Here is a 15,071-nt window from a genome sequence, read left to right on the forward strand (position 1 = left end):
AGAGAACAATGAGTGATTCAAAACCAGTGGCAAGGAGGGGGTGGGAGGACTGGTAGGGATTGATCAAGGGAAATGTAACCGAGAGGAATTACTGAAACCCAACTGAAGGCTGAGCATGGTAGTAGGACAAGAGGAAATCAAAAGGAAATAGAGAAAATAGGAGGCAAAGGGCATACATAGAGGCCTAAATATTGGCATGTACATATGTAAATATATTTATTATTATGGGGGAAATAGATCCACGTGCATATATTTATAGGTTTAGTTGTAGGGTAGCAGATGGACATTGGGCCTCAACTGACGTACTCCCTCAATACAAGAACATTTTGCTCAACTAAACAGTCATGATACCCACCTTCCCAACACCATCGCTGAAGACAAATGTGTGCATAAGCAAATGTGAAGAAAGCTGATGGTGCCCAGCTATCGAGAGAGATAGCGTCGGGGGCCTTAAAGGCTTGAAGGTAAATAAGCAGCCATTTAGCTCAGAAGCAACAAAGCCCACAGGGAAGAAGCACACCAGCCTGTGTGATCATGAGGTGTTGAAGGGATCAGGTAGCAGACACCAAAGAACAAAAAACATCATTGTGTGCTCACCTTCCCCATATAAACGCTGAAGACAAATGGGTGTATAAGTAAGTGTGGTGAAGAAGGCATATGGTGCCCAGCTATTGAGCGTTTGGGGTCTTAAAGGCTTGAAGGTAAACAAGCGGCCATCTAGCCCAGAAGCAACAAAGCCCACATGGAAGAAGCACACCAACCTGTGTGATCACAAGGGGTCAAAGGAACCAGGTATCAAGCACCAAAGAACAAGAAATCATATCATCGTGAATGAGGGGGAGTACGGGATGGGGACCCAATGCCCATCTGTAGACAACTGGACATCCCTTGCAGAAGGATAGTAGGGAGGAGATGAGTCACTCAGGGTGCAGTGTAGCATCGATGAAACACCCAACTTTCCTCTAGTTCTTAAATGCTTCCTCCCCCCCACACCACCACCACTATCATGATCCCAATGCTACCTTATAAACCTGGTTAGACCAGAGGATGTACTGCGGTGCAGATAGGAATTGGAAACACAGGGAATCCAGGACAGATGAAGCCCTCAGGACTAGTGGTGAGAGTGGTGATACCGGGAGGGAGGAGGGAAGGTCGGGATAGAAAGGGGAACCGATGACAAGGATACATATTAACCCCCTTCCTGGGGTGGACAACAGAAAAGTGGGTGAAGGGAAACATCAGGCAGTGTAAGATATGATAAAATAATAATTTATAAATTATCAAGTATTCATTAGGGAGGGGGAAGCGAGGAGGGGGGAAAAATGGAAAAAATGAGGAGCTGATTCCAAGAGCCCAAGTAGACAAATGTTTTGAGAATGATGAGGGCAACAGATGTGTAAGTGTGCTTTACACAATTGATGTATGTATGGATTGTGATAAGAGTTGTATGAGCCCCTAATAAAATGATTAAAAAGAAATAATTTTTAAAAAAAGATGGTTTAGTGCTGTGAATGCAAAACAAGAGACACATTACTACAGACACAGAGAAAACTTACTGCGTCGTGTCTCTTCACTGAAGCAATACAAATCAAGCATGTAGTAGCCCCGGTTTGAAAGGCATCATTTACATACTGTTTTGTTCGTTCTAATTCACGGATATCTCCATCTTCAAATTTGAAAAGGAAAATCTCATGTTAGGAAACATCTGAAAATAACACGAACTCAATTCACTATGAAAGCATTATCAATTGCATAAAATACGTAGTTGTAAAACAAAGATGTTTTTAAAAAGTAGCCTATCACCTGCAAAGTTCATGCAATAAAATAAAAACAATACAGTGGCCCTACCTCAGAGTACTTGTTTTGATTGCTGTTACAGTCCTTAACAAATAGCAGAAAGGCACAGTCTCAGCTAACAACAGCAAGATGTTTGTGAAGTAACAAGGGAAAGTATAACAAGCAATGCTTAAAAAAACTGAAAGTCAAGCTAAGTAGTCATTTAAAATATGTGTGTATTGATATGAATGTGTCACATAACACATTCTTCATAAAACCTTATTGTATGATAAACTTAACTGAGACTCAGGTTATTATAGTATGTTAATCTTGTTTAATAAAATTACGTTATTTCTGTATTAAAAAAGTAACCGACAGGACTTTTTTTTTAATTGCTAAATTTAATTGCTAACCTTATTTTCTTGAGAGCACCTATTTGCTAAGGATTATATAGAGTCCCAACAAATTGAATTGGCTCAATGACCTGTTACTATCAGTATTTCATAGGAATTAAATGTACTATTACTGTCCTCATTTTACAGCTGAAAAAGTTGAGGCACAGGATTAAGTAACCAAGTACCTCAGCCTTCCCTCACACTACACTTCCTTTTATTGCCCTCAGAGCCCTGAGCAAATGGCATGCTCTTTCCTAGTTAAGAGGAGCAAGATGTACAGTAACAAGGGAAATCATAACAAAAAGCAAAATGTGACGCTCCTTAATCACTCTACTATGCTGAATGGAGCTGTGGTGGTGTACTGGTTACACACTGGGCTGCTAACCACAAGGATGGCAGTTCAAATCCGCCAGCCATGCCACAGGAGACAGATGAGGTAGTCTGTTGCCATCAAGATTTACAGCCTTTGAGCCCTTGACAAGCAGTTCTGCTGTCTTGATGGCAGTGGTTACTATAAAAAGTGGTTACTATAAAAAGACTCAAGAAATAACAAATAAATAACAAATAACAAATAACAAAATGAAACATACCAACTATCCAAAAGTTTGCATGACTTCAAAAAGGGCAACCGTCTGAGTCAATTTAGTATAAAGGAAATGAGCCTACTGCCTTCAGTACCACAAAGAGGACACAATAAAGACTGTCTGATCTCCAAGAAATGCAGATGAGAAGTATAAACGACCTTCAGTACAGAACTTACTAAGGCAATAAGCTGGCTCAAACTGTCAAAAAGAAAAATTAAACAGATAGGACACATTGATTTGACAGTTTTTATACTTTCTAAATCACCTAGGTAGAACCAGAACTTACCAAAAAATGACCCTACCATTATAGAAACACACGTGTAATTCAACTACTATAACAACACATCTGTACTCCCAAAACTAATAAGGTCTTATAAAATTATTAGACAACTATTTTTCTTTAAATAAACATGGACATTGTATAAATATCCTTAAGAACAGACTTAGGGCTTAAGTAGAGAGGAAATGTTTTGAGAATGATAAGGGCAATGAACGTACAAATGCGCTTTACACAATTGATGTATGTCTGGATTGTGATAAGAGTTGTATGAGCCCCTAGTAAAATGATTAAAAAAAAAAAAAAGACCAGACTTAATAAGCCTACTGCGTACTCATTTGCTACTCAACACAGCTGGCTTTAAGAATTATATAAAATTTGCATTTAATTCATGAGCTAAATCAGGTAAAATAGAATTTAAGGACCAAGTGGAATAAAAATTTTAACAAGGCTCAGTCTGACTCAGATGTACAAAATTTGCTTAAGAAACCTTTGAAAGCTGTCTGCAGGAAAAAAATATACTGCTCAGAAGGTTATAGTGGATGATAGCATGGTATTTGAAGTCATGCATTCTATTTATTCATTTTTAAAATTTTTCTCTTGTGAACTAGGTGTAGGTTTCCAGGGCAGATCAATCTCATAATCAACAATTCACATAATCAACAAAATATATGTCGCTTTATCCACTGCAATCCCTAAATCTCCCATCACTTATTCCACTTCCCTTGTTCCCTGTTCCGTTTCCTCCTTCCTAACCCTTGTAACTACCCTGGAGTAAAGGCTGCCCTTTGGCTCTTCAGAGGTCAATTGTTCTGCCACAAGGGTGAGTTCAGATGGACCTAGAGGGTAAAGGCCATAGGCCTGGGGGCCTACTCCCACTAGTCTCTCTCCAAGCAGTCAGCCTATTCTTTTTATCATTTTGAATTCTGCATTTTTCTCCCACTCTAGCCAGGACCTTTCAGAGCAGGTGGTGATGAAGTGATGAATTTTAAAAAGATCACTCTAGCATCCGATGTAAAATGAGTATGCCAAACCTGGAAGCAGGAAGTACCATTAAGAAGTAGAGTAGGTAAAAATTAACCTTAAAGCAAGTTGCATAGTTTAGCTCAGTGTTCTCTCTCATCTGTAACATGGTAATAATTAATAGTTATCTATCTCAGTTATAATATGGTCTGAATTAAGGCACTTAACAGTATTGGGGGGCACTGGAGAAGGGAAGTGGTAGTTTGCAAATATTTAGCTTGCAAATAAAACTCAACAGGACTTATGACAATTACATTATGTCAGTATTCAGAAGGAAAAGGTGGTGTGTTTGATGAGATATAGGAGCACTGGTGGTGTTGTGGTTAGGTTTTGGGCTGATAACTTCGATGTCAGCAGTTCGAAATCACCAGCCCTGTGTGATAGAAAGATGGGGCTTTCTAGTCCCCAAAAGAGGTATAGTCTGGGAAACACATGGTGGCAATTCTACCCTGTCCTACAGAGTCATTATGAGTCAGCAGTGACTTAATGGCAGTGAGTCTGGTTTTGACTTTGATGCCTGACATGGTCTAAGGTGGAATGGTGGGGAATAGCAATATTCGTGCCACGAAACTGCCATCCGTACTACAGCTCTCTAGCTTGGGTGGGTAACTGAGAAAACATTAGTACTACTAAATAATGGAGGGGGAAAAAGTGCTATCTTTCTACATTAACTAGATGTTGCCTCTAAGCCAGCAGGTTAACACAGGCAGCTGCTAATCCAAAGGTTGGGAATTCAATTTGAATTCAGAGGTACCTCAAAAAGTCCTGGAGATCAACTTTTGAAAGAGCACAGTTCTGACCCATGGGATTGCTGTGAGAGGGAAGAACTCAAAAGGCACCCAGGTTAATCTCTCAGCAGGTAAAGGACAAGTCTTAGCAAACTACTCAACAGTGTGTGCCTATCTTCATGCTGTCATCTGTATATTCAGGAAATTAATTCATCACTAAGGTCTGGAGAAGGGGATAGCTGGATGGGGAAGAGGGAACTTCATGAAGTTCACAGTCTGAATTCTTGACTAACTCTTAGGCTCCTGAATTGCCTTTATTCCAGCTCATGCTCAAACTCTTGTGCATTTGATTCTGAGGTATTAACAGTTCTGAATCCTGACATCACTTGCCTTATAATTCTAAAAAAAATTACTAAGAAACATTGAGCTGCTTCTGTCTCGTGGTCTCCTTGCTTTGGCCTCTGGTCTCAACCTGGATCCTTTGATTTATCCCACCATCTTCTGGTGCCACAATTAATATGCCATAAACCCTGCTGTGATCCTATTGTAAATCCTAGCCTCTATGCCCAATGGCTAGGCACTGTGGTGGTGAAGAGGTAAGAAATGGGCTAACCACTGCAAGATTAGCAGTTCAAAACCACTAGCCTGCTCTAAGAAAGACTGGGTGTTCTATTCCCATAAACAGTTACAGCCTACGAAACTCACAAGGACAGTTCTATCCTGTCCAATAGGGCCACTGTGAGTTCACACTGAATCGATGACCTGAATTTGGTTTGCGGTTTGGTCTTAAGTGGAGGAGGACAAGACCAGCGGGCAACAGAAACTGATGGGATAAATCAAAGGAGCCAAGTCAAGAACACAGGCCCAGACAAAGAGACCGCAAGACAGAACAGAGGAGCAGCACTGAGATTGTGAGGCAGAGCATATTCATTTTTCTTAGGTGGTCAATTGCAGTATGCTAAATGTAGCATACTGTATTTTAAACAGTGATTTTTATTTTAACTAAGGTATGATAAAAGTATGGGGGGAGGGGAACCCAGGAAACAATCTCAAAATAAGGACATTATTAAAAACTAAAATGGGTACCAAAGTGATCATTTTTAAATACCCAACTTCACCACCAACTGTTCTATAAAAGACCAGGACTGTACACGTCAGCCTAAGGAAATTTACATCAATATGAAAATCAAAATTATACATATGAAAGAAATGTCAACAAATGAAAGTGACCTCAGCACACACTGAGTGAGAGAGGTGAAGGAAGCCTGAAAGGGCATACAAAGTCCACAAATCCAACTGATCCCAAGCAGGAGCTACTCCATGGACTCATCTCTTGGGGAGCTTTGCCGTGCACCTCACAGCACTCTAGAGGGGGCACTCACGTGGACAACTCCTAGGGTTGTGAAAAAGCCAAGTTTGCATCTGATTTCCATTACAGAAACATTAACATTAAAAAACATATAACTCAAATAAACTATGTACACATACCCAATAAAATACTCACTCTTCCAATGTAAAACTATTTCGTTGAGAAAAAGGCATGGTCGAGACATGTCAGAAATACATTTGACTGCTGCCAAGAATAAGAAAATGTAGACGATGAGTACCTGTCTGAGTAGTGTATGTTACAAATGTATTAGCGACTATTTCCCCCCGTTTTCCTTCAAAGTCCTCATCTCCCTCATCTTCAGAGGAGCTGAAGTGTTCAACAAGCTTCTTGGCTGCTGCTTGATTAGCCTTTTTGATTTCCTCAAATTTCCGCTGAGACATCAGCTCTGTTTAAAAGAGAGAGAAAAATGGTTTTAGTTTCTGTAAAACAATCTCTCAAAAAGACATGATATACTAATATTTATCATTTCTAAGCATACCTAAAAGTTACTTTCAGAATGTTAGATTTCACTAAAATTCATGAGAAAAAAGTATTTTCTATACTTGTTGACACTACGCAGAACACAACAAAAATGTTCACTTTTGGTAACACCCTTATAAATGCGGCATATTGTACTGGACGCACTGATTTTTATTTTAATTATGGGTAACAACCTTCCTAGGATTCAATTTCAAAATGAGGACATTAATATAAATTAAAATAGGATGTTTGTATTTTATTTTAAAGTAGGTTGTTTTTAAAAGGTAAGAAGCATAAGTGGAGATATCATCTCCACTGAGATTATAACATCATCATCAGAGGGGGTGCTTCTGTGCTTATTCAAAGTACCCTGTCCTCTGTACTCTAGCCCCACCCAGCCCAGAGTGAGCAAAAAAGGTACTTATTGTATACCCATTGTTTATAATTCATAGCTTAAGCTCCAAGATTTTGTGCCTTCGATGAAATGTGGTCACAGAAAATAAGCACGCTAACACTAATACACTTTTAATGTTACCAATAATAACCAGCTTCTTACAATAACTTCATTCCAAAAATAAATGTTTAACACATTTTAGAGTCAGTCTTCATCTCCTTTCTTTAGTACTGTTTGTTACGTGGTTAAATAGCACTGTCTGTTACTTGGTTAAATAATAAGGCAAGAGATCATTAGATTGTTTCATAGCATATATTCTCTGGGAGGCTTTAAATATCTTGAGAGCATAGAACATGGGTATCTTCGTCTAGTACTGTTAATAAATTCCTGCAGGCAGTGACCTGGCTTGAGCAAGCAACCACAGCCTGCTGGTCCGAATTAATAATTGCTCATAACTGAGAGGACTTTAAATTTGCTAATTTTACATCTCAAACGTATTAATTCTAAAACTGTACTAATTTAAAAGTCACTTCATTTTGAACTGATGAGCCACTAGCAAGATCAAAGTCCCCTTTGGTGGAACATGCATTCTTAATGATGCTTTGTCTTTCATTGCCCTCCTGAAAAGTCCTCCTCTGCTTGCTGCAGTCAGTTTGGTTAGGTTAACCAGTATTACAAATAAAACCAGTGATACAGTGGGTTTTAAGTTGGGCTTCTCACCACAAATCCAGCAGTTCAAAACCACCAGCTGCCCCATGGGAGACAGACGCTTTCTGCTCCTGTAAAGATGTCCAGTCTCAGAAACCCACAGAGGCAGTTCTGCTCTGTCCTATAAGATTATGAGTTTTAATTGGCTCAATGGCAGTGAGTTTGATTTTCTTGTTTTTCAATACAGGTATATTATATACTACCCACACCTATGAATCTTGGGGTACTAGAAGAGGAAAAAAAAAAGATCAAAAAATCAATCTGCAACAGGTTAATTGTCATTAACCTAAGGGAAATGCACTTTGGATACATTAAAAAGGATGGGGCACTGATTTGGGTGGATTTAAGGAAAATGTTAATAACCTGATAAATAATCTACCTACGATCGGCTCAAGGAGTCCTGACAGTGCAGTGGGCAAAGAGCTCAGCTGCTAACCAGGCCAGTGCTCGGAGCTCACTGGGCTCTTTGCGAGAAAGATGTACCAGTCAGTCAAGAACTGATGGCTTGAAGCTAAGGTGTAGTTTTAACTCTGTACCATAGGGTAACTATGAGTAGGAAGTTATTCCACAGCCATGGAGAAACATAGCTCCAGGAAAGTTACATACACATTGACATACAAACCTTCCTATATACAGGCAGACTGCAGGCATTCAAATTATGGCAAGTTATGAGCCCTAATGGTTTAGTGCAGTGGTTCTCAACCTTCCTAATGCCGCGACCCTTTAATATAGTTCCTCATGTTGTGGTGCGCCCCCCCCCCCCATTTTATTTTCGTTGCTACTTCATCACTGTAATTTTGCTACTGTAATGAATGGGGCAACCCTGTGAAAGGGTTGTTCAACCCCCAAAGGGATCGCAACCCACAGGCTGAGGACTGTTGGTTTAGTGGATTACGCATTGGGCTACTAACAGAATGGACAGTAGTTTAAAATCAACATTCCTTATGAGAAAGATGAGGTTTCTACTCCGTAAAGATTTACAGCCTTAGAAACTCACAGGGGAAGGTCTACTCTGCCCTGTGAGGTCTCTGAGTCAGAACTGAGATGGCAGTAAGATGAAGAATTGCCCTTTACCACTCTCCATTTGGGGGTACAAGAGTGCACCCATGTACTACACACAATTCTGCAGGATGAACTTTGCTGATGCTCTCATTCTCATATGTTCATTCCCTGATGTTCAATTTTACGAGTTACTGTTTCAAACACTGCCAGATAGCAGGCTTTGGTTTGGCATTCCAATGACGTGCATTCCTATTAGAAGTTGCAATGGATAGAGTATTGGGCAGTGTTCAATTCTAATGGCACAGAACTGAACTGTTTGTCCACAGAAAGCCATTAAGACACTGACGTCATTGCTGCTGTACTGGTCCTGATTCCACTCTAGACCAGGCATAGCGCGTGAAGCCCTTACTCAGCATTTCATACCATTTAAGTAGCATCAGCTATATATTAATGTGAAATGAGGTCTTCAATTTACATCAGCACCAACTTTACAGCAGTCTTGGGAATGAAACCCAGCTAGCTGTAGACTGGGCACTTCCTGCCTATCTAGTATCTGGTACAGTGACTGTCAAATCTCAATTTCCAGGAAAGAAAGTTTGATTTCCTTCTAGTCACAGTATTCAAGAAAGTTTACCAAAACAGTTCAGAGGTCTTCAAATTGTACCCCTTAACACCACCACCACCACCACTCAGGGACTGCAAGCTAAGAGGATACCACCAACCAGGAAAAAACAGAAACAGCCCAAAGCTCAATGGCGCTCCCTTCCAAAAATATATATTCGTGTGTGTGTGTGTGTGTGTGTGTGTGTAAATCCAAGCACAAAATAAAATGAATTCAGACATCATCCCCCGGGGCAACACTCCATTTGTATGGGTAATTGAGAATAGGTGTGTAAGCGCAGGCAGCCTCAGCTAAAACTCGGGATGAGTGGGTATTGTCGCATCTTATGGATGCAGCCCCGGATACATCCGTGAGAGGACATAAAATTAATGACTAGGATCCATAGACGGGAAGGTGCCACAGCCCAAAGCTTACAAGGCGGCAACAGGAGGGGGTGCTGATGGGAAGGAGCATGAAACGGAATGCCGATGCCCAATCGAAATAGGATTTTTTTCAAACTCAATCCAGCCAATTGCTACCACCAACAACGGTGTTGCCATAAGGTGTTATTTAATAATAATTAAAATAAATAAATAAACTTGTTAACCACAACTATGAGTTGTTTTCTTTGTAAACAATTCCCATGTACAGCGTTGTGTTAACCTACCCAACACAGATCCCGGTGCACAATTTGCAACTTATTGATCCAGGTGGGCAAACAAAAAGTGGGAAAAACGCTCACAGGACAGAGACCTAACAAATAATCCGTGCAAACTAAGAGGAAAAGTGGGTGTTGGTAATCTGCCTGGACGGTTTGTGAAGTGGGGGGGGCCAAAATAAACTCCTCGCGGAGGCGAAAAGGCGGGAATGAGCGAAGGCAAGGGCAGAGAAGTCCGGACGGGACCCTCGGCGGCGGGCAGGAGCCAAGCTCACCACTGGCGACGGAAGTCTGCGGCGCCTCGGACCCCGCGGGGCGGTTCCGGGCCGGGCCACCCGCAGCCGCAGCGGCCAGCGACCCTCCGGCGCTGAGGCCGGGGCGAGCGGCGCCCGCCGGCTCCTTCTCTCGACCTCCCCCGGCGCCACGGAGACGGACTCCATTCCCGGACGAGGGGGCCGCCGTGGCCCGCCCTCGAGCTCGGCCTCGGCCGCCGGCCACCTGGCGCCAGGAAGCTTCCATACCTGCAAAGGGAAAGAAAACACAGGGAGGGGGGTGGGGTGGAAGGAGTGTGAACGTGGCGGATGGCGAAGGGGAGCTAAGAGTCAGGGAGAGAGACTGGTCGGAAGAGCAGGGAGAGAAGGGTCGCTCGCTGCAGGGCTGGGGCAGCGTCGAGCAGGTCGCGGGCCTGCCTCTGCAGGAGGGCGAACCCCTGCCTTGGAGATGGACCCCTGAGGGAAAAGACTAAGAAGGAAAATGGACCGCAGGGCAAAAAGCACTCAGCCTCGGAGAGCGAGAGGCCAGGAGAAAGAAAGCACCGCCTCAGCTTCAGATGCCCGAAGAGAGGGAGAGCAGCAAACTGACCCAGCGATTCCAGCCGGGAACCAACAGCGGTAGCGGAACCTCAAGCAAGCTACGTCTCCTTACCGACAGTGCCCGCCCTAGGGACTACAATTCCCAGAAGCCCCCACCCACGGCCCTGCGATGCCCCGCCCACATGGCCGTGGCATCGCTGGCCGCTTCCTTACACGACGCGGCGCAAGAAGGCGTGTGCTCGGGAAGGTGGGCTCAGAGCGCGTGCGCGGACCGTGCTGGACCATTAGGAACTACAACTCCCACCGTGCTCTGGGGTGCGCCAACGCCAGGTTTCAGAAGGGCGCAAAGTTGGGGAGGTACAGCGCTGGCCAGCTGGAGCTGGAGGGGACAGCTGCTTCTCCGCGACTTCCGCAATCCTAGTTGGGTTTCTAGACTTTACCCAAGAAATCGAAATCGGCTGTCGGCCATCTTTAACCTTGCCTTCAGCTCTTTAAGTGCACGAGGATTCTCGCTGACAGAAAGAAAAAAAAATCGCTGACAATGGAAACACTCCGGGTCAACATCTAGGGAAGTATTGCAGGGAAGTGTCTCAATTAGGAAATATACCCTTCTGAATTACTAATGGACATAGAAGATAAATCTAACCAAAGGTACTGTTGGGGACGGGCAGGCGGGGGTGGGGGTGGGGTGGACGGGACAGGGAAACTGGAAAATAACTCAGCTGAATAACTAGTAAAATGTACAAATCCGAGGACTCTGCCGTGAGAAAAGTCTCCCCCACTGTGGGCATCCGTGGTGGGGAAGGAAAGGCCCTAAAGAAACCTTGTTACCGATTATCACGCACACTGGTGCCATGACATAGGAACGATTGTGAGGATGGGGCAGTCCTGGGCAGTGTTTGATTCTGCTGTGCATAAGGACGCTATGGGTCGGAACCGACTCCAAGGCACAGTACAACCACCACCACAGGCGCCAGGGAGTTTACCGTGCCTTAGACCATCGCCATGACACCTCCAGTCTGACCAATTAAGAGAGAGTGAAGGGTGGACCCCATACTTATCCCAACCCCAGGTCTCAATAAACAGACACTTTCCTCCTCCTAGTTATCATATATTTCTAAAAGTGAAATCAATATCTCTGCATGGTACCACCCCGGGTCATCTCCACTCCGCAGAGACCAAGCTGTTAACTCCTTCCGAACCTAAAGTTCGCCTTGAAGTAAATGCTTCCCTGAGTGAGACCCTTGGCCTGTGTTAGTTTCTACTGCAGTTGGGCCACTGATTCTGTGATTTCTGAATTCAGACGGCAGAGCACCAGGCCAAGGACCTCCAGAGAGGCTGCAAGTGCTATCCTAGAGAAGCCCTGGTAGTGTAGTGGATTGGGGCAGGCGGCGCCTAACCCAAGGCTAGCTAGCAGTCTCGCAAGGCCAGTTCTACCATTACTGAATCGCTATGAGTCAGAAATGACTCAAAGCCGTAGTTACTTTGTTGTTGCTTTTTTTAAGTACTCTCTTGAACATCCCCCAGTTGTCTTGTCAGTGTGTTTTACTGCGGTGGCTTGTGTGTTCCTGGGATGGTGAAAATAATGTCACTGGTATATGAACAGTAAACAGGGTCACCCAAAGAAGATAGATTTCAGCAGAACTGCCAGACAAAGAACAAACTAAGAAGAAGGAATCAACTGCCTACTAGAGGAAGGAGCAGCTGAGAACTTTATTCATAGCTTCAAAACATTATCAGATATTGTTCTTGCTGCTAGGTGCCATCTTGTCAGTTCTGACCCATAGAGACCTTATGTACCGCAGAGCGAAACACTATGCCATCCTCATAATTGTTCTTACACTTGAGTCCATAGTTGGAGCTACTGTGTCAATCCATCTTGCCCATCTTCCTCTTTTTTGCTGCCCCTCTGTGGGGCATAAGTTGTTTGCTTCTTAGGCAAACAACAGGGCCACCACTTTCCATAGTTTGTGGCCCAAGCCATGGGAACTGCTGAAGCAGTCTCTGCCTGAGATAGACACTTGCCTTTTGTTCCCTGACTAAGCTGCAGAAGGCAGCAGGCTGCAAACTTATCAGTTACTTCGTGTTCCCAGCCTCATCCTCCCCTCTCGTCTGTGCATACCTGACTGATGTGTTCATGCATCTTTGTAAACCTTCAAAGAACTATGAACTGTACCATTGTGTAGCCTTGTCACGGGTTACAGTCTACATGCAGGAAAGGTATTTAAGCCTGTCTCTAAGAAAGGTTGAGGCCCTGGAGTGTCTATGCTTCAGGAACCTCCATTCTCCAACTGCATCTACCTTTTATCTATAAGTCTTCTCATTGTAGATCATACCCCTCTTTGATCCCATTAGTAACTTAAGATAAAGAGTTGGTCTCAATATTATTTTACACCCCTCTACCAAACAGTGTCCTTCTCCAGGGATTAGTCTCTCCTGACAACATATCAAAAGTCTCTGAAACAAAGTCTCACTCATGCTGTCTTTTAAAATGTTGTAGTTAGGTGCCATTGAGTCTGTTCTGACCCATAGCAACCCTATACACAACAGAATGAAACACTGCATAGTCCTGCGCCACCCCTATTCCTGTACCTTAGCCCATTGTTGCAGCCATGGAGTTAATCTATCTTATTGAGGGCCTTTCTCTTTTTTACTGTCCTTCCGCTTTACAAAGCATGGTGTCCTTCTCCATAGACTAGTCTCTCCTGACAATATGTCCAAAGTATATAAGATGAAGTCTTTCCTTCCTTGCCACTAAGGAGCACTCTAGTGCTAATTACAGAAGACCTGATAAGCTGTGGGAGGACATCTTCCCAAAAGGGAAGAGCATGCTCAGCACATGAAACGGAAAAAACTCAAGAAAAAATAAGCCTCAAGTTGCAATTTTGAAAGATTCTATGGGCAAAGTATTGAAAGATACTGGAAGCACCAAAAGAAGATAGAAAGAATACAGAGTCACCTCATCGAAAAGAACTAGTTGGCATTCAACCATTTCAAGAAGTAACATATGAGCCAGAACCAATGGTGCTAAAGGAAGAAGTCCAAGCTGTGATGGTGGCATTATCAAAAAACAAGGCTCCAAGAATTGATGGAATACCCATTGAAGTGTTTCAGCAAGCAGATGAAGCACTGGAAGCACTCACTAGTTTATGCCAGGAAATTTGGAAGACAGCTACTTGGTGATCCTTAGTTTTACTTATTCCAAAGAAAGATGACCTAGCAGAATGCTCAATTATTATGGAATAATATAATTCATAGCACATGCTTAAAGTATAGAACAATATCATTAATATCACATGCAAGTAAAATTTTGCTGAAGATCATCCAACAAAGGTTGCAACAATACAGCGTTGAGAGGGAGCTGCTGAGGTTTAGGCCAATTCAGAAGAGGATCAGAACAAGGCATATCATGAATGACATCAGCTGGGTCTTGGTTGAAAGTAGAGAATACCATAAAGATGTTTCATTGTGTTTTAGTGACTATGCTAAGGCATTCAGCTGTGTGAACCATAACCAACTATAGATAGCCTTGAGAAGAATGAGGCTCCCAGAACAGTACACCATTCTCATGCAGAACCTGTACATTGATCCAGAGGCAAGAGCCAGCCATTGTGTGAACAGAACAAGGGACAATTGCATGGTTTAAAATTAGGGAAGGTTTGTGTTAGGGTTGTGCCCTTTCCCCATACTTAATTGAAATGCATGCTGAGCATAACATTAGAGAAACTGGATTTTATGGTGAAGAATGTGGCATTCAGATTGGAGGAATGCTAATTAACCTGTGACATACAGATGACAATTTTGCTTGCTAAAAGCGAGGAGCACTTGAAACACTTGATCATGAAAATCAAGGATCACAGCCTCCAGTATGGACTGCAGCTCAACTAAACAGAATCACAACAGTTTTAATTGGACCAGTAGATAACATCATGGGAGATGGAGCTTTCTCCTGCTTGGATCCACAGTCAATGCTCATGGAAGTAGGAAGTCACGAAATCAAATGGCGAATTGCTTGGGGTAAATCTGCACTTTAAATCCCTTTAAAATGTATAAAAGCAAGGTCGTTTATTTGAGGACTAAGGTCCACTTGATCTACACCATGGTATTTTTAATTGTTTCATATGCATGTGCAAATTAGACATTGACTAAGGAAGACCAAAGAATTATGGATGCATTTGAAATGTGGTACTGGAAAATAATATTGAAGGTGCCAGGGACTGCCAGAAAGACAAGTCCGTCTTGGAAGAAGGATGGCAAGACCTCG

At 42.9% G+C, this 15,071-nt stretch overlaps 1 protein-coding gene and 1 long non-coding RNA gene across 2 annotated transcripts in view; one reads left to right on the forward strand and one right to left on the reverse strand.

Annotated features, from left to right (window-relative positions):
• The window catches only part of NFXL1 (nuclear transcription factor, X-box binding like 1), a 53,416-nt gene extending 42,592 nt beyond the window's left edge, over positions 1-10,824 (reverse strand). Inside the window, exons 1-3 of the mRNA XM_004706317.4 lie at positions 10,271-10,824; positions 6,391-6,558; positions 1,557-1,666 (exon numbers count right to left, since the gene is read on the reverse strand). Of these exons, the coding sequence (XP_004706374.1) occupies positions 1,557-1,666; positions 6,391-6,558; positions 10,271-10,514 (522 nt within the window). The 5' untranslated portion in view covers positions 10,515-10,824. The remainder of the gene's footprint in view (positions 1-1,556; positions 1,667-6,390; positions 6,559-10,270) is intronic.
• A 424-nt stretch (positions 10,825-11,248) lies between these two features.
• LOC123520989 overlaps positions 11,249-15,071 on the forward strand; it is a 61,197-nt gene continuing 57,374 nt past the window's right edge. The window contains exon 1 of the long non-coding RNA XR_006679494.1: positions 11,249-11,458. This is a non-coding gene — a long non-coding RNA (uncharacterized LOC123520989). The remainder of the gene's footprint in view (positions 11,459-15,071) is intronic.

Source organism: Echinops telfairi, unplaced genomic scaffold (genome assembly GCF_000313985.2).
Source record: "Echinops telfairi isolate 266 unplaced genomic scaffold, ASM31398v2 ScPeMD7_7468;HRSCAF=8506_0, whole genome shotgun sequence".
Lineage (NCBI taxonomy): Eukaryota > Metazoa > Chordata > Mammalia > Afrosoricida > Tenrecidae > Echinops > Echinops telfairi.